This window comes from Hibiscus syriacus, unplaced genomic scaffold (genome assembly GCF_006381635.1).
Source record: "Hibiscus syriacus cultivar Baekdansim isolate YM2019G1 unplaced genomic scaffold, ASM638163v2 tig00111959_pilon, whole genome shotgun sequence".
NCBI classification, from domain to species: domain Eukaryota; kingdom Viridiplantae; phylum Streptophyta; class Magnoliopsida; order Malvales; family Malvaceae; genus Hibiscus; species Hibiscus syriacus.
The window spans coordinates 253,368-278,223 of NW_024063223.1; the positions used below are offsets into that span (position 1 = coordinate 253,368).

General features: G+C 33.7%; 1 protein-coding gene and 1 long non-coding RNA gene across 2 annotated transcripts; one reads left to right on the forward strand and one right to left on the reverse strand.

Annotated features, from left to right (window-relative positions):
* Positions 1-497: 497 nt before the first annotated feature.
* Positions 498-19,576, reverse strand: LOC120173570. Its single transcript, XR_005521082.1, has 5 exons — positions 19,497-19,576; positions 16,912-16,918; positions 8,109-8,119; positions 4,378-4,381; positions 498-508 (listed from the first exon to the last, which is right to left on the reverse strand). It is a non-coding gene; the product is annotated as an uncharacterized LOC120173570 (long non-coding RNA).
* Positions 19,442-21,118, forward strand: LOC120173568 (sm-like protein LSM5). Its single transcript, XM_039180686.1, has 4 exons — positions 19,442-19,554; positions 19,629-19,752; positions 20,544-20,616; positions 20,833-21,118. Exons 1-4 carry the CDS (start codon positions 19,521-19,523, stop codon positions 20,863-20,865), a joined length of 264 nt encoding a protein of 87 aa, XP_039036617.1. The 5' UTR covers positions 19,442-19,520; the 3' UTR covers positions 20,866-21,118.
* The last annotated feature ends 3,738 nt before the right edge of the window (positions 21,119-24,856 follow it).

Below are 24,856 nucleotides of genomic sequence, written 5' to 3' on the forward strand. Positions count from 1 at the left end.
AATGATACTTTAGCGGCGTTTTTCCAACAAACGCCACAATAGAGTGATAATTTAGCGGCGTTTGTAGCACAAACGCCAGAATAGAGTTATTTATAGTGGCTTTTTTCAACAAACGCCACAATAGATTAGTATTTTAGCGGCGTTTTTATACAAATACCGCAACATGGTAGTTTATAGTGGCATTTGTCCACAAACGATGCTATAGAGTAGTAATTTAGCGCGTTTATCAAACAAACACCGCAATAGTGTGTTTATAGGGCACAAACGCCGCTATAGAGTAGTAATTGTGGCGTTTGTTAAAACGCCGCAATATGGTTGTTTATAGTGGCATTTTAGAAAAACGCCACAATCGAGTTCATCAATAGTGGCTTTTTTTATAAAAATGTCGCAAAAACATGTATAGTGGCGTTTGTTTAAAAATACACACAAAAGGGTAAATATATGCTCTACCATTTCTCCTGCCCGATCCCTAAAATCATTTCAACATTGTTATCTTCAAAAGGGATTTCTCTGGTACAACAACGGCCCTCACACGATTCCAGACGACGTCGTCTTTGTCTATCCTGGCGACCAAATCGGCCCTCTTACCGGCAAATAGTTATCTCACGATTGCGGTTTGATCCCTTCTCTCAGTACTGAACTTTTCATTTATTTTTTGTTTGTATTATTAAAATGGGGAAAACCCATAAAACTAACGTAATGGAGAAAAATAATAGCTTTTGAATAGGAAAACATATATACATAGTGTTTTACTGGTTTACTTCTTCGGAGTAGTGTTTTTCTGCTTTCGAATAGAAAAATATAGCTTTCGAATAGGAAATAATAGCTTTTGAAAACATGAACAAATGGTTGTGGTACAAAGAGCAGGTGTTGCCTTGAGTAAGAGAAATTATCGTCGGAATGTCCATGTGGCATATTGCTCTGACGATGGATCAAATTATCGTTGGGGGCTATTGGTCCGTACTTGCCGTCGAAAATCGATGATCACCCGAAAGGAACTCCTATTGCTCCATACCCTTCCATGGACGATCTCCTACTTCAAGGTAATAATCACTAACAGTTTTTGTCGCTATATTTTTATTTTGTACTCTCAAATTTCATAGATCGTACGCTTGTAGGATGTTCGAAGCTTATTGAGAACGATGATAGAAGTGGATAAATACCCAATTTTTAGAACCGAATTTGGTAACTGTGCGTTGAAAAAATATTCAATTGCAAAAGCATTATATATCCTCAATGAAGACGACGTTGCCTCTACTGTTACTCCAAGTAAACGTTTCTATCATCTATTTAAATTTTTTTAATGTTTGATTCAGTTCCCAAGCCACCTCCAATCAAGTTTCATTCTGTAGGTGGAAGGTCGTTATCTGTTTCAAGTGAAGCACTGAAGCGCGCAAGGAGTCTTCTTGGTGACCGGAGGTTGGGGACTTATTTGGTGAAATGGATGAAGAGTTTCTCCATATAGAGTTTACACGGAGGAAAAACTTAACGATACATCATCAAACAAGGAAAACAACTTTCCTACGTCATTTCCCCACGAAGGATAAATGAAGACTAAATTCTAGTGAACAATATGGTGAAGATTGTTTATGCATAACTTCAATGTTTCTAAATTATAATGTATTTTGTTGTTAAGTATTTTTATGCATAACTTTTTCCTTAATTAAAATGTATGGTTGTTGTTAATTAGATAAAAGTACATGATAGTAAATTTAGTTTATGTAGAGCAGAAATGAAATATTTAAAATAAATTAATCTTATATAAATAAAGGTATTTAGTGGCGTTTTCAAAAACGCCACTATATACCTGACTTTTGCGGCGTTTATATCTAAAACAGCCGCAATATGGTTAATCTATAGTGGCGTTTATAACAAACACCGCTATAGAATAGTACATTGCGGCGTTTTTATACAAACGCCGCAATAGGTGTAACATATAGTGCGTTTTTTCAACAAACGCCGCAACATTTGTACTTTAGCAGCGTTTTTATAAAAACGCCGCGAAAGTCATACTTAGTGGCATTTTGAACACATACGCCGCAAAAGATTTGGACAGTAGTGGCATTTATAAAAACACGATATAGATAGTATGTTAGCAACATTTTTTTATACAAACGCCGCAATAGGTGTAATATATAGTGGCGCTTTTCAGCAAACGTCACAACATATTTGTACTTTAGCGACGTTTCAAACACAAACGCCGCAAAAGATTTGGATAGTAGTGACTTTATAACAAACGTCGCGATAGAGTATAACTATAGAGTGAATTTGAAACACACCGCAAATTTTTATTAAAACCCCAAATTAACACGATCCCAAGCCCTAACATCATTTCAGCCAGTAAATCTCTGCCTCACATCGTTTTCATCCGTCGATAGAGAGTACTACTTGATGCTCGTCGATTGTCGAAGATGTCCACACATCCAAGGTTACACCTCCATCGTTCGATTGTTGAAGGGTTTTTTTTGGAAGCCATCATTACTTAGTTTCCAGTACGTTCGACATGCACAACGCCTGACCCGAGAAAAAATAAAAAAATAAGGTACTTCTGGGATTATTATGCTTCCCATTGTGAATAAGGTGTAATGGTTGGTGTTCAAAAATGGGCTGCTTGTTTTTGTGTTTAATCTTTCAAAGCATTTGTTATGTTTGATATAATTTAGTTTAGTTTCATTTTATTTTCACATGCCAGTCAAATGTTTGAGGCAAAATGGAGTGCCTCAACTTAACATAGCTTAAAGGAATTCGTGGGATTCTTTACTCTGAGTTGCTCCGGTTTTGTTCAAAGTACATGTAGAGACAGTAAAGAAAAATGGTGTTCAATCCCGAGAGGTTTAATTTTGTTTTAGCTGTCTGTGTATTAGGTTCGATGAGAAAATCCACTTGGGAGAGAAAGCTTGATGTTTATAATTGAAGATCATGATTCTTTCCGTTAATCACTCAATCATGGAACACAATCACAATTTCTTATGCAGTTTACGCTAATGTGATTGATTTAGGTAGTTTCGTTGCATTTCATCTTCAATCTTCGATGTTACTGCTACCAAGTAAAATAGCTATTTTAGAGCTGATGTTTAAAGAACCACATCGAATAGTTACAACTAACACATCCCCACCATGTGATGGAGAAATGACAAAATAGATAAACAAACAGCTAGGATATCCATATCCTGTTAAACATCTATCCTTAAATCTGATTCGCTACTGCTACAATCCCACCCTTAATATAAGACACTTCCAAGCCAAATTATTACTGATCTAGGATTTCCAAATATGTCATCCATGAATGGTTTGAATAAAAAATACTTTCACTGCTTTTTTTTATTTTTTCATTATGTAACAAATTTTAACTTGTGTTCATCCAGGAAGCTGAGGCAATCTTAGAAGAATTAGTCCATCTCCAGTGCAGGTTCTTGGTTATGGTGTGGTAAGACTCAGGTTCCTTTTATGATATATAAGTTTTAATAGTATATGTACTAGCTAAAAGAAGGGTATTCTTATTATTACACTAGCTTGAGCAATATTCGAAGCATGTTTGATATCTCGTAAGGTGGTCCAATGTCATCATTATCCTCACTTGTAACAAGTTAATTATATCAGTTAAAACCCATAAAATGCTCATGTATCTTTGTGACAGGGTTCTGTAGCAGCAATTTACGCGCTGCTAGGTATGTATCTGTCCTTCCTTGAAACATATCAATTCCTTTTTGTTTTTTTTCTTTAAAAGAAATTGAAAACTGGAAGCATCATTTGTTGTTGGGAGCATAGGCGCACCCATGGCACAGCGGAAACAAAACTTGACGGTCTCACCAGCGATCCAAGTACGAAAAAAACGAAAAATCGGGAGGAAGAGATGCGAATACTTACAGTGGTTCCTTGAAACAACAAGAACAGCAGTGAATACGGTGGTGTAGATCGATTCGAATCGAAAGCCTCCACGAAATCACGTCTCGGCCTCTACTCAGTTCACCGACTGAGAGCAATTTGTTTTTCCCAAACTGTTTTGAGAGAAAACGGCTGAAGGGTTGTGGTGTGTTGCAAAAAACGGCTGCTAGACCTAACCTCCTTTTATAGCCAAGTTACTCTAATCATATAGGGTTTTATTATTTCAAATTAATTAAATCTATATTTAATTAATGGAATTTAATAATCCTCTTATATCCAAGTTACACTAATCATATTGGGGATTTTATTATTTCAAATTAATTAAATCTATATTTAATTAATTGAAATTAAATATTCGGGATTATTAAAACATATATTTAATTAACTTTAGATATATAATTTAGTAACGTACAACAAATTGTACATCTTTGCTCGTTTCAATCCTAGGGTGTGACCTTGTAGGTTCTTATAGTTAGCAGTAATTATTAGAACAATTCTAATATTACAAACAATGAGTGACATCTAGCAATATATCATTGTCACCTAAGTTACAACAAATATGATTCGGCATATCATCTTGGTGATTACTCTTTTATGTATTACATCCTATGTCCTTTATATCTAGAATAGGCACAAGTCTTGGAATAGTCACACTTGTATAGCCCATCTATTGTTTTTAATATCTAGAGTAGACTTTAATTAACGAATAGTTTTGATATCTCATATCAACTTATTCGAGCATGACCATGTGTTCTAGTCTTACTCATCAAGTGGTCTGTGATATATTTCCTATTATGTAGGAAGGACAAATCCTATCTTAACATACACACCACTTATATATTGAGATATATTCAATAACAGTCTTTATAGAGCAACCAGTTACGGAGCTTGTTTAGTTGCATCAAACATACAACAATATATGTTGGGGATAGTATTGATCTCAACTCTGAGGATCATACATATAGTCATCACCATGAGCAATGTTATGACTGTCACATAATAATCCAAGACATATGCATATGGTCGGTCAATCCAATACATTGTTCTCTAACAATCTAATCGTGTATCAATTCTGACATCTCTATGTCAATGACAACTCATTGTCATCAATAAATAACATGTTAGTATTATTAGCAGTATTATTATTGTCCATGCCCATAATAAACTTGACTAGGGATCTTTTAATAATAACAATTATGTCATTATATGGACTTTATTATCTTCTTTATGTTAAACACATATATATAATGAAAATAATAACGGCAATGCCTTTATTCAATAAAATCAGTAAATAAAAGTATTATTACAATCATCATATGATTGGTCTTTGGGTATACTCTAACATAATTGATTGCCATTTATAACAAGTTAGTCTAGCAATATGCATTTTGCAGTTCTTAAAACTTATGAAATGCTCATTTGTTGTGAGTTAGAGAGATTGCTATTTAATATATCTTCAAACATTGCGGTTGAAAGCTTTAGAAAGAATAATTGAATCTTCCATTTTAAAAATCCTGATATTCAAGAGCAACAATGAAATGTGTGTTCACTTGAACACTTTAATTTCCTTATATTTTAAGCGATACAGATATATCTTGCTATAATGTTAGTTTGTGGTCATATTTATGATCTACCATAACCATTTTTCTACATTTTGTTGGTTTGGTTTCTATGGCAATTCAGAAAGAGCTTGACATTCAAGGCATGCCCAACGTTAAGCTTCTATCATGAAGGAAACTGTTGAGCTGAAAATGGTATACTGCAAATTCTTTGAATGTCATTTAGCATGGTTAAAAATATATCAGAAATAGATGCCTCGTCATTGTTGATAAGCTATAGCATCTTCTTCGAGTGCGTAACATTTCATATGCAGTCTGTTTGGATGTTGTTTTGTGTTTCGGGCGAGTCATCCAATTTTAAAGGAGAAAAGGGTTTGCTCTCATGGTTTCTTCTCATTTTATTTTATAGTTGCCTTTTTAATTTAAGCTTTCTCATATTTCCTCTCGAACCTTAAAATGGTGAAACTGAAACTAAAACTGCTTCTCAGCCTAAACGCTTCTTCCCATAACCAGATGTGTCGAACATTAACGTAGGATAACAACATACAAGTTAAATGTCCTTGAAAATAATAACTACAAAAAGTTGGGCGTTAAACATTACTATTTTAAAATGTTTGATTGGTATATAGAACATTGTTGATAAAATTGGGCGTTGAACATCTTTGGAAATAACCATACTGTTATGCATACTTATGTTTGGGCGAATTTATTAAATCAATAATCATTTTCTCTCTTCGTAGGTGCTAATTGAGTAGAACAACTCGATTTTAATAGGTTTGTGAGGAAGTTGTTTGTCAGGAAACAAAGGTAATCTTCTCTCCGTTATACTTTTGGGCTATTCTTTTTCTTTATTTCTTGAACCTTTCGCACATGGAACATAGGCTTTATGTGTAAGTATTTAGTTCTATAGTATGTAGTATTATATAATTCTCGTTATAATTTTTATAAATTAACTGAGATACACTTGCTCCATAAAATTGCATCTATTTAAAAGTTTTATAATTTAGGAGTGATTAGTTTTTACTATGCAACATTATTATGCACTAAATCTTATAGTTAATGCTTATGTTTAGGTTCTAACTTTCGCTATAATATTAGCATTTAACATTTGAAATTGAAACTCTAGAAATACAAAATGGGTAAGACTTGGATGGATTTCTCAAGGGTAAGCGTCGAATATCAAAATGGAGTCGAAAACTTTCTAAATTTAGCTTTTCTAAATGCAAGCCAAGATAATATGATTATTTGCCCTTGTAAGAAGTGTTTAACATTAATTGGCACATTCGTGAAGTTGTGTACGAGCATCTAGTTGTTTTGGATTTGTTCAGGGGTATAGAAAACTAATCTTTCATGGAGAGTTTATATCAGATAGATCTGCTTCCACGAGTTATTCGACTTATCCTGCTCCTTCTCACCATCCAACTGTTAGAGAAGATGACATGGAAGGGATGTTACGAGATGCATTTAATATGCACAATCATCAGCAGTATGTTACAGAAAATTATTGTCAGAATGATGTTAATGATTTCATTGAGATGACAAGAATTGGATGTGATGAAGAGCCAAATGGAGAAGCGGAAAAGTTCTACAAGTTGCTGAATGAAATGAATGAACAACTTTATAAGGGATCAAAGTTTTCAAAGTTTTCTTTCTGCATTCGTCTTTTCCACTTAAAATGCCTGGGAGGGTGGACTAGTAACTCTTTTACGCAATTGTTGGAGTTACTAGGAGAAGTGTTTCCTTTTGCAAAAAACCATCAATCATGCAAAGATATGAAGAAAATGATAAAAAAATATGGGTCTTGGATATGAAAAAATTCATAGTTGTCCGAATGATTGTATGTTGTATTGGGGTGATCAAAAAAATCAGGAGTCTTGTCATGTATGCGAAAAATCTCGATGGATAACTAGGGACGCAGAAAATGTTACTGAGGATGAAGCTCAAGCACGATCAAGAAAGAAACTAGTAAAGATTATGCGATATTTTCCTCTCATTCATAGGCTACAAAGATTGTTTATGTGCTCCAAGACTGCTGAGTCTATGAGGTGGCATCATGATGGCAGAACCGATGACGGATTATTACGGCATCCTGTGGATTCTTTACCTTGGAAGTCATTTGACAAAAAGTATCCAAGTTTTGCGAGAGATCCTCGAAATGTCAGGCTCGGTCTTGCAACTTATGGGTTTAATCCATTCAAAATCATGAGTACTTCTTATAGTACATGGCATGTTATACTTGTTCCATACAATTTACCTCCGTGAATTTGCATGAAACAATCATCTTTCATCTTATCCATGATAATCCCTGGTGAGAAAGGCCCCGAAAATGATATTGATATCTACATGTAGCCGCTAATTGCAGAGTTGAAAAAGTTATGGGAAGGGGTCGAAATATATGATGTGTTTAAGAAGAAGAACTTTAATTTACGCGCGACTTTATTATAAACAATTAATGATTTTCCTGCGTATGCAAATTTATCTGGTTGGAGTACTAAAGATTGTTATGCTTGTCCTTGTTGTGCTGCACAAACATGTTCGAAGTGGTTGATTAATGGAAAGAAGTTCTCTTATATGGGACATCGTCGGTGGTTTCCTAATAATCATAGATTTAGATGTCAAAAGAATGTGTTTGATGGTGATAAAGAGTTTTGAAATGCTCCTGACCAAACAATCGGCTCTGAAATATTCTCCATGTTGAAAAATATCAATTTTTCTTATGGAAAGATAAATCAACCAAGTAGTACACAATCAAAGAAAAAGGCAAAGCAGGTTAATAAAGAGCTTGAAGTTGACCAACAGAGTGATAATGAGTCTGATGAAGAGGATGATCCGAATGAGGTAGACTTGTGGAAAAAGAGGAGTATATTCTTCGAGTTGCCTTATTGGAAGAATCATATTTTCAGACATAATATGGATGTAATGCATATTGAGAAGAATGTTTGTGAGAATATTATCCGGACCATTTTGAATGATGGCAGAAAATCTAAAGATAATCTCAAGAGTTGACTTGACTTAGTCGACATAGGAATTCAGCATGATCTTCATCTGCAATTACATCCTAATGGAAAATATTTCTTGTCGCCTTCTATTTTTCTCTTTTGAAGAAAGAAAAAGAAGTGTTTTGCACGGTCTTGAAGGATATAAAAGATGGGTATGCATAAAATGTATCTCGATGTGTCAGTGTTAAAGATCGAAGACTTTATTCTTTAAAGTCACATGATTATCACATATTAATGCAAGATTTATTGCCAGTAGCTGTACGCGGTTGCATGTCGAGTAAGGTGACGTCTTGTATCATTGAACTTTCCAATATAATGAAAGCCATTTATGGGAAAGTTCTGATGGTTGAAGAACTTGATAAACTACAAGATTGAGCTGCCTTGACTTTATGCAACTTGGAGAAGATATTTCTGCCTTCATTATTCACAATTATGGTGCATCTGCTAATTCATCTTCCTCATGAAGCAAGAGTTAGTGGACCAGTTTTCTATCGATAGATGTACCCTATAGATAGATGCTAATTGAATTATACGTTTCAAATGACTACTGATTAATACCTTTTAATTAAATGTATTTACATTGTACATTGTTTTCTGTATAGGCTATTGGGTAAGTTGAAGTCTTACTGTCGTAATAAGCGTTATCCGGAAGGAAAAATTGCTGAAGGGTATTTGGCAGAGGAATGTATGACATTTTACTCTAGATATTTGGAAGATATTGAAACAAGATGGAATAGATCAAATAGAAATGATGTGTTCAGTACTCATGACTTACCTCAAGATTATTTGTTTGGAAGTTATAGGCAACCAATAGGGAAAGTTGAAATCACACACTTAGATGACACATCTTCGGTACAAGCACACCGATATGTTCTTTTCCATCACGATTTAATAGATCCCTTTCGCACGTAAGTCTTTCAGACCCAATACTAATGAAATTTCTTAATCTTTTATATTTATCATTCTTTAACAACATTATATACTTTATAGTGATTGTAAAGAATTCTTGCTCGTGCACGCTCTCGAAGATTACATCAGTGAGAGATACATAAGTTATTCATAGAAACGTTTCATGAATGGTTAGGCCAGACGATAAGCAACTAAATCATTACACATACTAATAGCTAGTATATGTCTTGCTTTTTATATCAAAATTAACCCTTATATATGCACCATTCATGTGTAATAGGTTTGGAGTGGGAGAGAAGTTAGTGAAGATGTTAAATAGCTTTCTCAAGGTCCGAATAGAATAGTTAAAAGATATAATACCTTCCTCATTAATGGGTTCAGGTCTACACGAAATCTCGTGAAAGATAGGAGGACACAAAATTCTGGAATCGTAATTACTTCTTCAACTACCAGTTATGCTAGTGTCAGGGACAATAATCCGCATGAGGGAGATGTTGATTATTATGGAATTCTTACGGACATTATTGAGTTAGATTATTATGGAAAACGAAAGGTTGTGTTGTTTCAGTGTGATTGGGTTGATGTAAACAGAGGCATAAAAAGCGATAAATTCGGGTTTACAATGGTGAATTTCTCTCGATTAATTCACACTAGTCAACGATTGATGGATGATCCATATGTATTTCTTCTCAAGTGAAACAAGTATTTTACTGTCACGGTCCAATGGATGACAGTTGGAAAGTTGTGCTTCATAATACTCCTAGAGACTTGATAAACATCAGGGATGGAAGTAGAGATAACATTGAAACAAGATCATAATGTTTACCTATAGTAGCACACAAAACTTAGATGAAACTATCAGTAATACAACACAATTTCAATGGGTTCGGGAGGACGTTGATGAAGATATTTATGACAACTAACATTACATAAGAATGTCGTAAGATTTTATATCTTTATTTATTTATTTATAATGTTATAACTTTTAACATGTTGTCTTTCAATATACTCATTAATTAAATCGTTTTCTTATTACAAATGTTTGTTTATTACGGATATCATGCCGAGGAGAAAAATAAGTGATTTACGGGTTGTTCGAGCTTCTAAAGAGCATGAACAAACAAATAATGAGGAATCGAATGTTGCTGACTCTTCCGAAGTTCCTATAACTATTGAAGAAGCTGTAGAAATTTAACGTAATCTTTGAAACTTTATTTAATAGTTTGTTCATTTTCAAAACTTACATTTAATAATTTCTTATATAGTTGAAAATGCTGGAACACGCAAGAGTAGAGGACGTACAACGTTGAAGGAATTATACCAACTTCCTCTTGGGCACCGTGTCAAAGTTTCAAGAAACGATGTCGGTCAACCTATTGGCCTAGAAGCACGTCTTCTATCCGGTTACTTAGGCATAGTTGGACGTAATGCTAATCTTTTACCGATCAATTATGAGTCATGGCGCAAAATGTCTAATAGTAACAAAAATCAGGCGTTGGATTTTGTTAAGGTAATAATGTCATTATAATAGATACTTTATAAAAGTTCAATACTAATTTATACTTACGTTGAACACTTATTTGCTGTGTAGGAGAAATGTTCTTTAGAGGTCTCTGAAGATTATGTGAAGCAAGCGTTAGGGAAGAGATGGAGAGACCACAAGAGCACATTTAAAAAAGAAATACTTCAAGAATGATATCAGCCTTGAAGAGAAGCTACAAACTGTCCCACCTGGAATGCTCAGGTACTAATGAAAAGATATTGTCATATTTTTGGAGTTCACAAAAAGGACATGTATGGTGTATTTTTCAAAAATAATTTTAACAAATTATAAATCATCATTAAAAGTGGTTGTTTGAAATTGTAGGACCGAGAACATGTTGGTACTGCTAGCAGGCAACAACAGAAGTTTACACACACGGCTGGATCGAAGAGCTTTGCTTGTATAGCTAATGAGGAGGTATTATAGATTATTCACATAGTTATTTGTATTCCATGTACATACTAACTCAAACTAAGTATATTATGGTACATTGTAAGAAAATACATCTAGTTCTAAAGTTGGCCGAATCAAACTCTTCGATATGACACATACAAAGAAGAATGACACTCCTATGACTGCTGAAGCTGCAAAAATTATGGTACGCTTATTTGATACATGTTTTGAATTATGTTTTATTTATATCTGTAGCATGAAATTTTTATTTGAATTAATTATTTACTTTATTATTAGGAAACATTGAGGGAGAAAAGGGCATAGTATCAAGCTACGGCTTCGAGTCAAGATCTTGTTAATGAGGATGACATTGAAAACCAAGCTACTAATGGCGTTTTGGGTCCTGAAAGATAAGGTCAGGTGCATTGTAAAGGATCATTCGTTACTCCCACCAAATATTTTGGATCCAGTTCATCTCAGTACATGTCATTACAATCTCAGTCTTCCCAATTGGAAGTTAGTTGTTTAAAACAAAAGTTGGCTGAAATGTATCAACAAATGGCTAACATGAAAGCCGAAAATGAAGCGAGGGAAGCAGAGAGAGAAGCATCGGCATCACAGAGAGAAGCAACATATCAGCAGAAATATCAAGAATTTGAAAAATGACTCGATGCTATGATGCAGATGTTACAAAAAACGCAACCTCAGAATCTACCATCTTAGCCACATTTATGTTATACGCTTTGTTAATGTTACTGGACAATGTTTAACTGAATTGATATTACGTTAATGAAAATTTTATTTATTATACTGGATTTGATGTTGGTTGTTATAGATATAGAGTTTCGTGTTATTGATGTCATGTTTGTTAGATAATGGAACAGGTTGAAAAAAATAGATTTGGGGTAATCGAAGAAAATATTTAAATTGTTTAAATTATGTGTTCTTTAGTGTTGTTTGTAAAAAAATGTCGTTAAATATAAAAAACAATACCGACATTTGTAACAAAAAACGCCGCTATATACCAGACCTTTTGTCGCATTTGTATCCGAAAAATGCCGCTATATACCAGACCTTTTGCGGCGTTTGTACCCAAAAAATGACGTTAAATGTCTATACTTTTTGCGGTGTTTGTGGGGAAAACGCCGCTAAATCACAACACCTATTGCGACGTTTATTCAAGAAACGCCGCGATATCTCTACACCTATGGCAGCGTTTTTTGTTGACAAACGTCACGAACTTTAGCGGTGCTACTTTTCTCGGCGCTTTTTGTAACATTTTTTGTAGTGCCGCATACATTTTTTGTGTTGCTTAAAAACACCGCTATAGGTAAAAAAACACCGCAAATGTACAGTTTTGCTGTAGTGAACGTTGACCGCTCTACCCCATCTTCACTTTATCTGGCACAAAATCTTCTTAAAAAAGTCTTTCCTATCCTCTTACATTTGTCTTTTTACTTCCAAAAGAAACCTATTTTCAGATCATATAGGAGAGGAGAAAATTCTTTTGTTTATTGCTTGGCTCGTGTTCATAGTAGCCTTCCTCTGCAACTTTTTAAAATAGTCAAAAGTTTTGTTTTCCATACTGGTAAAAAATAATTGAGCATGCAATCTTCAAGCGGTGGTGGTCAGGGATTTAAATAGCATTTGTGGTTGTTTTTAGGTCGCGTCACGTTTATCGCAGTTGCAGACATACAGATGCCATCACGGTCACTACGTGTGTCACGATTGTGATTTTTTTTAAATTTTGCACAACATATCCTAAAACATAATAATTATAATTATAATTATGAAGAGTCATTTTTAATGATTTTTAGAATGTTTCTAAGTCAAATGACATATATATATAGTTTAACCATATAAAAGACTTTAAAAATCCGGTGATAGGATAAGATAATTAATTAATGATGACATTTGAATACTAAAAGAAATAAGACTAACAACATGGGAAAATCTTTAAAAATTAAAAATGGATAAAGATAAATTTTGTTATAACTATGAGATAAGAGATTCTTTACCATTTAATCAAAGAGTTATCATTCACAGAAAAACTCAAGAATAATATATATATATATATATAACTAAAGAAAAACAACACATACCAATCACGGAATTACCAAAAGAAACAATCTTCATTAAATCAAAAAGAAAAAATATGATGTACAATAATTAAAATAACACATACCTCATGCAATCTAACTATGTTAAGATGTTCAACAATCTTCATTATGGATGTTAATTTGAAACCAATCGAACAAAGTAAATTAAAATCTAAAAAAATGTTAACTAACTAAATGGCATAGAGAAATGGATTCTTTTGATAGGTAAAAACATACCTTAGAAATGAGTAGTAGTTTCACCAATCAGTGGAATAACGAGGAAGATCATATCCTTCGCCTTCACTTTGATAGTGTTCTTCACTTGATCTCTGTGATCTTTTTTCAAAAAATATATCTAAAAATGTAACACTTTCACCTTGATTTTCAAATAGTTGAGATGGAGGATAAATTTGAGAATGAGGATACATGTGAGGTGGAGGTGGGTGATACATTGATGGTGGAGGGTATATTTGAGGCTGATATGGCACACCATAGTTAGAAAATGATGGATAATAACCATGAAAGTATGAAGATTGTCCCTGTGAATAAATACTATGAGTGCTATTAGATGAATCACTAAACCCAGGATTACTAGAAGTTTATCTCTTACCGGAAGAACAACCTTCAAAAGTATGTTTTTAGTGTCATTTTCCTTTTGATCGAGCTATAGGGTCATTTCTTTCTCTACTAGATGCAACATATATATTTCCTTTGAATTCTGACCTATCATGAAAATGTCCATTACCGGTATAAACATATTCTTCTCTATATAGATCATAAGATCTAATTTCACCTTCATCACCACTTTGTCTATCATCGTCATCAATTGGACTTAAACCACTACCATCGAGCCCATCACCACCCTGACTTGGCATTGCACTAGAACTTGAATGAGCTAAATTTTATTGTTGAGAATTATCATCAACATTCATTTCATCATCTTAAGTATCCACAGGCAACAAACTGACATTTTCACCATCTAACAAAGTATTCTCTTTCTCTTGAAGTCATTTTGATAGTGGATCAACATCTTCAAAGATATAATCAAGGCTAATAGGATTGTAACTAGCGTTTATATCATCAATGCTCATTCTTTTTTGATGCCTCATTTTAAGTCTTATATTATAATAGATAAACACTAGTTTTTCAAGTTTTTTTTACTTCAACTTGTTTCGTGATTTGGTGTGAATATAGTTGAATATACTCCAGTTTCGTTTGTAATTTGATGTAAAAGTTGTTTGACTAAGCACTTTAATTGCTAATCGTTGTAATTCAGGAGTAGATGTGTCATATATCATCCACTACTCAGCTGTATAATATTATTTAAATTTCAAACTAACATCAAAATGTTTAATAAAATTAAATAAATATAATGTAAATAATTTAATTGATTATTTACCCGAATTCATTTGATTTCAAGCTCGTTGAGCTTATGGAGTACCGAATGTCTCGTGTTTACTTTGAAATAGTAACAACTACATGAATAAACGTTTGAATAAAAATGAGAAAAATAATTCAATTTCAAATTATTTAACTAAGTTACAAATGATAGCACTTGAATCTAACTTAACCATTCTGATGTGATTATTGATAGAAGGTTCTAATCATTCAATCACCGATCTTGTACCTTCGAATATTTCTGCCAATACATTCTCATAGTGCTCCACCCCATATTGAAATTGAGAATTGAGGAAATAACATAATCATAATTTATAAGAATATGCTCAAGTGATAATAATATAAATTCTAAAACTTAAAATAATAAAATAAAAAATAACTCTTGAATATATGAAATATTTTATCTTACCAACTGAATGCAAGTCAAAATGTATAACATTCTATCTATTATCAATAATTCTTTCATACTCGGTGGAGTATTGATAAGTTTCCTTAATTTCTCGTTTAACTATATCAATGGCATCATAAATAAAGCTCATTGTTGGTTTTTCATCACCATCCACAAGCATTAACACTTTGACTAGGGGTTCAAAAACTTTTTTTATGCCAACGGTTTTTTTCCAAAAAAAATTCCCAAAACAATTTTTTTGGCTTTATAACCCTGATTTTTGTTGTCCCCATTTTAATTCTTTGAATTCCTAAATTTTTATTAAAAAATCAATAACACAATTAACTTATTTGGGTAATTGTATTAACTAATTATAAAATACTAACCTTTGAGTTAAACATTTCTCAAACCTTGTTTTTGTCATGTTATCTCCTCAAGTTGTATGAAATGAGTAGCAAATTGAGTAAGAGCAGGGCGAAGAATTTGCTTAACGTAAGTATACTTCTTCATCAAATCAAAGGTCCAGATGTAATTATATATGAAGCAAGGCATGACTCTAAGTAGTGGGTTGCACATTAGGTCCAATAAAGATGGTTTCTTTTCAACATTAATCTTTTCCCAGCGGCTTTCATTGTTGTCTCATTGTCAGCCACTATTTGGATAATGTATTTTTCCTCAATTTCTTCAACAATTTTATCTAAAAAATTGTAGTAGAATTCAACATCTCTACTATAAACGCTCAAGATATCCACAGATTTCCAAAAATATGGTTCTTTTACTATAATAAACAAGGAAGTTGATGATGTGCATACGATTTAAACTACTAGTCCAACCATCATACATCAGGGTTACACCCAATTGTTTCCAATGTGTCTTCAGACTATTTACCCATTTACGAACTTGTTCATACTTCGATATCAAATACACATCTAAAATCTTATAAGGTGTTGGGAGCTTTACACATTGTCCAAATTTCATTGATACTTCAATTAAGTTATACAACCAAGGCGAACTTGCTAATTGGAAAGGAAATCGATCTTATATTAAAATTTCGAGACCGTTTCACCTATCTTTTTACGCAATGTCTTTAAAATAAACTCGCTAACCTTTGGCTATCTTGAGTTTTTTCTCTTAACCAATTCAAGTATAGTTCCCTTTAAAGTAAATTCAGTCTCACTTGGGATGGATCTTTTCCATGATATATTTCAGATGATCCATGAGAAGAATATCGTCTTTCTTCATAAACATTACCCCAACCACCCGTACTTCATCTGAATTCTTCTCTTCTATGCCACTTGTGTTGTGATTAGATACTTTTTAGAGTGGCTTGTCTTATAGCGGAAACATCATCTATGAATTCATCAATCTCTTCCCTTAATCGTGATAAGAATTTATTTGTCCTCCTTTTTGTGCATTTTCTTTTCCTTGACTTCTTTAAGTAATTTCATAATACTTTATCTAATGATACATGTAATCAAATAAATATAATTCACACTATTAATTACGTATAATCTTTATTGTTAACATTTAATATAATTATAAATGACCTGTGTCAAAAAATAATTATAAAGTATCACTATCACATACCAGTGACATTAGGGCATGATGTAACTTCATTGGTTTTATGAGCAATGCGCCCTTTAAACCATGTTATTCCTCCTTTCGTAACTTTGCCACAAAGTTTACATACAACATTTTCTTTCGTATTTGGAACTGGATCACCAAAGTGCCAACCTACATCTTTACTCGGGTGCACATTCTAATCCTTCAGTCGGAAACTTTTCAGTACATGGTGGCATGCTTCAATTTCAATAAAAACTGAAATTTGTATATACATAAAGTTAAAAAAAAATCTAATGTATTTTTAAACTTGAATTATTATTTAATTACACTATTCATGATAATAAAAATATAATTAAATACGAAAAATGAAGGTTGAAACGTTGAATGAAATTTGAATAAATTTAAAGAACACAAAATGACTAAATTAAATATAATTAAAATAAAAGTGTAAAATTTAAATGGTACAAATTTAAATTACTGAAATTAGGACTAAATTAAATAAAAATTAAAGTTTTCATTTTAAACTAAGCATTAAATTATAAATTATAAAAGGTGGGAGGGGTGTTAAATTAATATATCCTTTAAAATTATATTTTAAAAATTATTTAAAGAAATAAAAAAAATGGAGTGGAACACGGAACACACCCACAAAACTCATAAAGTTTTAAGAGTTAATAAAGCTCTAGAAGCTTTAATTTTCTCCTCAACTTCCCGACCTTTCATCTTTTTTTTTTACAAAAAAAAAAAGAATCTTTCAAGTTTCATCTTCTACAAAATTAGATTTAAGAATAATATATTTTACCTTCTCAAATGGAAGCCCATTGGTCATTACTGCTTAACTTCTTCATCGGTGGTGAAGCTCGACAAACGCACGTAAGATTTCTCTCAAAACAAATTTGTTTTGCCGGCTTATCCCTTTCCCGATTTAATCTTTGGTGAGTATTGACTCTTGATATGCTCTATTTTTTGTTTTTTTAGAGTTCAAGAGAGGATTTTTTTTAAATGCATTTTTTGAAATTTTGTTGCTGGATTCAATTCAATGTCATTTAAATTGAGTTTGAACTTTAGATTGGTTTTTCTTTTGTACTGTAGTACATGTTTTGGATTTTTTTTATATTTTACCTTTTTTAATTAATTTTTGCTGGGTTTTTACTTTTCCATAGGAATATATTTCTTTCATTTTTTGGGTGATAATTTCAATTTTTTATTTTTGTTTCACAATAACGTGGACAACAGTAATAGCTTCCCATTATCAGCGTTGTACACTATTACCTATTAAATTACGGGCGTGACAGACTTTTATTGATGTGAATCCGTTACTTACCGTTAATTTCATCAATCTCGGTTTCAAGCGCATATTAATGACTACATATGAATATTGTTCAACTATGTATTTATGTATTTATTTATATATGCATTGCATTTTTATTTATATTTTTGATTTTCTGACTGCCGGAGGTCTTCCACGGAAGTTACTCTCAACCTGACGTCGAGGGCAACCTACTACCCTACCTCCCTTTACCCCATTGCATATGGGAATTAGGTTTTGTTGTTATTGTTGTTGTCGGTTTCAAATGATAGTACTAATGTGAAATAGTGGCCGCTATAACGTTTTCGTTATGCTATTTGAATCTCTCGTGCTGGTGATAATGAGTTCGATTCTCTCTTTGACTCGGTCCCACCATTTTTAAACCCACTGACTTTGTTTCAACCTTCACCAAGCCAGTCCATGTTGGGTGCCAAGGACTCAACCAAGTTTCATTTCCATGCTCATCATCGAAAATCGATGCAAACAAAATCGGTTCACGACATTAATGGTGTTATCAAGAACCCCTAGAAGTGAACGGGGGCATCAAGGAAAGCACCCTTCTCACCACTGACCTGACGAATTTTGGAGCCATGGTTCACGAGTTCACTGTAATCCTCACACCACCATTTTGGAGCTCGTCATCGTTTCCTCGAAGGCTCGATCTTTTCGGATCCAGTCACTTGGAACTTTTACATTCCTCAGCTAGAACAGTTCATCTAACTGCAACTCCATTATTGAATATCACTCCTCTAGTTGAAGCTTCTAATATGTTAAACTTGCAGCCTTTGTCCCAGGGAAGTTCGGTTTCAGGTTTAACAATGGCTTCCCTCGATGAGTTGGGCTTCAGCCACGGTGGCAATGGGAGTCTCAGTGACTTACATGGAACATGAGAGAAGGGGCAGTTGGGTTTCCTTTCATGGGGAAATCGACCATGAAATCAGAAAAACCACTCTCGGCCGGAGCTTTGTACAAATATAGGAGAAAAATGGAACATATATGACAACCCAGGGGATTGACGTTCACGGAATCTTCCATCTTCACTTGTAAAGTATTTTTTTGCAGAAGGAGTCCAACATGGAGTCCAACGGGCGGTCAACGCTGCCAAGTAAGCAATTAACGGCCAGATAAGCTTTCCGTCACCCACATTACCGGTTGTTAGTGACCAATATGTTAGTTTCAAAACTTCAAAAGGGGAAACTAAAAATTATTAAAATATTAATGGCAATTTGTGTGGTACCCTAAATAATATTACAGGTTGGTAAATGGCCTTGCAGTGCTGGGTTGAGAGTTTTGAAGTCCAATTGGGTAGATAGATTACCCTCAACACTCTATAAACTCATTTCCTCTCGACATGTCATTAAAAGGGATTGTGCATCCTTTATAAATACGAAAAAAGTTTGGGTTTTTTTAAACCCAAAAAAAGTTGAATTCAAAGGAATTAGGAGCTTTACTTTTTGAGTGAACTCTCCAAAGCAATGGCAAACAATCCCTCGCAGCATCTTCCATCAGGTATTCTTCTTTTTGCTTTCCTTCACTTTCTCGAGAAAGTCGTTTTAAATGCTGATGTGTGTTTGATTTCTCAGAGTTGATAGACAGGTGCATAGGGTCCAAAATATGGGTGATAATGAAAGGTGACAAGGAGCTCGTGGGTACTCTTAGAGGCCTTGATGTCTACGTTAACATGGTCCTTGAAGATGTTACTGAATAGTAAATTTCTCCTTTTTCTCTTTTCGAATCTGTGGATATAGGTTATATATTATATATCGGCTTAAACTGTCCCTGCAAAGTTTCGAGTTTCCTTTTGTATGTTAGGGTTTTATGTAGAATAGGGTTAGTAAAGTTATGGAAAAGATTTCAATTTGGGGTTTTGATTTATGGATGTTAGCCACGTTGCCTATATTTTAGGATGGACAAAAGTAAATTATCAATAGAAAATATAAAAAAATATAAAATATATGATAATTTAGAGCCCGGAACCAAACCGGAAATACTGAGATGGCTTATAAGTTTGTTTTGATGGAGTGTGGTATAGAACTATTTCTTCACAAAAGTGACATCTTCAATTGGAGTTCACGTTTCTCACCAAACTTTTAATAAGTGATAACTTTGAATCGTCATTACACAAGGAACATTTAAGAACTAGCAATATATGTAGACCAAAAGTTCGTTTAGGCTGGGTTTCTGTTCACTTAGCCGACTACACTTGTATTTTTTACATTGTTTCCAAATATTCATCACTTGATTGTTCGTCTTCACATTTCTTTTATCATGTGAAGGGTTTTTTTCTTCTGAGAAATACAAGTTGTTTGATTCTTTTTACTCACATGCCTGAAAAGAATATTGATATATGATAAGATGTGTACTTGCGATTGACTCTTTTCGCTTTGCAACATATCTGTCCCATGCTTATATTGTATGCGTGTATAAGTAATTGGAGAATGTTTGTCCCTATTTTTTGTTGATCTTGATTGCTTTTTATGTTTCGTTGCATATCACAGTGAGATCACTTCTGAAGGAAGACGGCTCACAAAGCTTGATCAAATTCTGTTTAATGGAAACAACATTGCCATTGTAAGATTTAATGGTTCCTGATTTAGTTAATGCACTTCTGCTTAGGACTAGGCTTTACCTGGGATTGGCATATATTTATTGGGGATTACAGTATATGATTAAGCGTGCTAAAAGTAGCCATTTGAATAGGGGAAACCAAATGTTGCCCGACATAAAGAACTACGATGAATTTCAGCATCGAAATTTCTCATGATAATTCTTTTGTGTACATTGCAGCTGGTCCCGGGAGGCTCACCTGATCCAGAATGAGGTTGTAAGCTACTTCCTGTTTCGATGGTATTGATTCCATATCGAGTTCCCAGTTTTAATGAGAAAGTTGGCGTAGAAGGAAACCTCTTCTTGTTATTCAACCTTCCTCAATGTAAGATTCCCAAGTTCGATTATAGGACAGAGTTGGGCCAGTCGGCTACGATTACTGTAATGGTTAATGATTCGATCATGCTTATCATAACTTTGATATTTTTTTCTCTAATTTGATTATAGCTGCATCATCATATATGATAGGTTGAATACTTTTGCTTCATAGAAACTGATGTTGGTTCAAGTAACCAGGCAATTATCGTCAATCATGCCACAGTTTTGGTGCGCCTTTTTCGGAGGCAAAATTTATGAACTTGTATTGTACTACCATCTTCTTCAACCTCTCCAATCCCATTAAGTAAGAATAGGTAGGTTCGAGTCGATGTGGTTTTAGTTCCTCCAGAACCCTACTCTGATGAAAATTGTTTTCATGATTTGCCACCCTTATCCTATGCTAAGAAAGCTTTGCGCAAGCAAATAAAGTTATATAATAAGCAAAACTTAGTACACCTGAGGCATTGAGATTACTCCGAAGGGTATGACTAGGTTTTCAAACTTTACTAGGTCGGTTCGCTACGTTTACACAGACCTTACAGACATTGAGTTTTACCAATTCTTTTGTTTTCCATATTTATGTGGAGGGAGAAAAACATATAGGCAGTGAGATTGCTCCAAAGCGACAATTCTTCCCGTGATGCTCTGGAGATCGCCATCACATCCATGCTTAGCCTCTGGAAAAATTGGAACGGGTAGGCTGGTATATGTTCACTTCCATGCAAACACATTTGTCCAGTCAAACTGGGAACTTACAACTTAGTTGATTTATGGCCTATGGCAAACACATTTGTAGTGATAGTCACTATTGATCGGGTCGTTTCCTTCAACTGGAACTTGCTGAGCTGTACATTTGTATTTGCATCCTCTACGTTCATTATAAGTTCTGGTAGGCGCTGTGGATCCAATCATCAATCTCCTTGAACTTTTGTTCATTCTTCTTTATTGCTGCTGGCACGTATTGAGATAAAAGAAGAAAAAGAAATGAGAAAACGGACCTAAACTGAATTCGGAACACTTTTACCTGCAATTTTAATGGGGGAAATGAGAGGCCACATGTTGGAGAGTAAGCAACACTTGAGTTCTAGATACTGCCAAAATGTAACAATCAAAATCGAATGCAACTATGTTTAGTAAGCAAATGGAAGAAAAACCCTGTTTTATTCTTACAATTTAAGAACATATTCATAATCAAAAGGGAAGTTTTAGCTGTGGAGGGAATCATGTGTGTTTGGTCTACAGTTGGGAAGCATATGCATATATTGTAGGATAGTACAGAATAATTGATTCCCTGATTTATGTTAGGGTAAACTACACATTTAGTGTTTAAGCTATTATTTTTACTCCATTTTGGTATTTAAGCTTTATTTTCTTTTAAAATCATATCCAACGTTTAGTTGTTGTTTTATTTTAGTACATGTTAAAAACTTAATGGTGACGTTAATGTGTTATGTAAGGTAATGCCAAGTCATCATTGAAAAAATGTCACGTCAGTAATTTTATTAATTTTTGGCAAAAGGGCACCCGAGGTCCTTGAACTTAAAAAAACCAATTTGGCCCTCGTCATTTTTTCTCGATCAATATGATCTTCCAACTCGAAAAATGACCTAATGTGACCCTTTGACCAACGTTTTCCGTCGTTGACCAACGACACTGTTACTTTTAGTTGATGTGGCGCGTTAACTTAGAAATTGGGTAAATTACATAATTTATCATTTTAACTATCTTCTCTCTTTTATTTTGGTCACTAAACTTTAAAAAAATTCAATTTAATCACTGAATTTTGAGTTACTCATTTTTTTATTCACCATAACTTATTTTATTATTATTATTTATGTATGACATGGCATTTAATATTATTTTATTAATATATGATTAAAATAATATTGATCAAATTAAAATTTCAAAATTATATTTAAATCAAAAAAGTATTTGGGAAAACCCTAAATTACAACCCCAGTTAACCTTTTGCCACCCCTCTCACTTTCTCTTTCTCGTCTGATCATGATGGCTGCATTCTCGCTATTGCTATTAGAGTTTGTTGGGTTACTGTTTTTGGTTTCTCGACACCGGAATCTTGCACCATTTTGTTGGGTTCTTGGATCGGAAAGGGTTTGTTGGGTTTTAAGAGAAAAACACCATCAGCACAACAAGCGCCTGTTCTCCCTGATTTTACTGAGTTAATTGATTTGGAAGATGATTTCGTCCAGGAGATTCACATTGTTGAATCGGAATCCATTTGCGCAGGTGAAGCGGAAATAGAAGTAGATGAGATGGAGACAACGGAAAAGAGCGAGCTTAGCCGGAGTGGAAGAATTAAAAGGCATATGATTAAGAAATTAGTGCCAAAGAAGGGATACCAAGGGTTCTGCTTTTGTGGTAGTTGGTGGCTTTCTTGAGTTGTCCGACTGTGAAGATTTTAGCTGTTTCGCCGTACTTGAAAAGGTGTTCACGCAACAAGATTCCACCATTTCGCCGAAAGTTTTGGTGTTTCAGTTTAGTGAACTTTCTTAGCTTGAGCCCCAAATACATACACCCATGAGGAACACAAGAGAGAAGACATAATAAGACTTATGCCTATACCTGTTATCACGAAGCAAAAACATTGGTTGAAGATTGTTAGTTGGTTATTTTGCAAAACTACGGAAAATAGGAGCAGTTTTGAAATTTTAATTTATTTAATATTAATTTAATCACATATTAATAAAATAAAAATAATAAATATCACATCATATATAAATATTAATAAAATAAGTCATGATAACTAAAATATGAGAGTGATTAAATTGAATTTTTTAAGGTTTAGTGATTAAAATGAGAGAAAAAAAAGATACTTGAATGATAAATGATGAATGATGTAATTTTCTCGTTTATAACAACATTAAACAGACAATCAAAGGGTTGCATTGAGTTTTTTTTTAGTTGGAGGGCCACTTTGAGAGAAAAATATGACGAGGGTCGCATTGGCGTGCTACATCAACAAAAAATAACGGAATTGTAAGTCAACGACGGAAACCGTTGGTAAAAGGGATATATTAGGTTCTTTTTGCAAGTTGAAGGACCACATTGAACTGAAAAAAAAAAAGATGAGTACTAAATTGATTTTTCTTTTAATGTACATATACCTTGAGTGCCTTTTTGCCCTAATTTTTTAACAACAGAATATCAAATTAAAATCTAGACGTTAAGTATGATTTTAAAAAAATATAAAATCTAGATATTAAAAAAGAATAAAATAATATTTTAGATATTAAACATGTAATTTACTCTTTATGTTATTATGACATTGACCTCAAACTCAAGGTGCTACTCAACATTTTCAAGGTAGGGGGTACAAATCTCGACAAACCAAAAGTTAAAAAAAATATGTTGTTCGCTGGATCGGTCTGAAGGATCATTTAGGGGCAGATAAAAAAGAGAAAATAACATCAGTGACCAAAAATCTCATATAATATACGATTTTAACCAACTTTTTCCGGATTTGCCAAAATGACCAACAAAATCGCAATGCGATCGCTAATTCGCAACGCGATCTCCATTATCGCAAATCAGTTTCCATATTCGCAACGCGATTATGACTATCGCAATGCGATTTTCCAATTTCGCGTTGCGATTTTCCCAATTCGCAATGCGAATAAGTAAATCGCAATGCGAATTTGGAAAATCGCAATGCGATACTGACTATCGCAATGCAATTTTCCTAATTCGCATTGCGATTTACGTATTCGCGTTGCGATTTTCATAATTTGCAATGCGAATACGTAAATCGCAACGCGATTAAGTAAATCGCAATGCGAATTAGGAAAATCGCAATGCGAATACGTAAATCGCAATGCGAATCTTACTATCGCAATGTGATTTACATAGCGCCATTCGTATTAACGCG

Coding starts and splice junctions, on each gene's coding strand:
- LOC120173568 (XM_039180686.1), top strand. CDS start 19,521: ATGGCAAACAATCCCTCGCAGCATCTTCCATCAG. Junction 19,753..20,543: donor CTTGAAGATGTTACTGAATA/GTAAATTTCTCC, acceptor TGCATATCACAG/TGAGATCACTTCTGAAGGAA. Junction 20,617..20,832: donor ATGGAAACAACATTGCCATT/GTAAGATTTAAT, acceptor TGTACATTGCAG/CTGGTCCCGGGAGGCTCACC.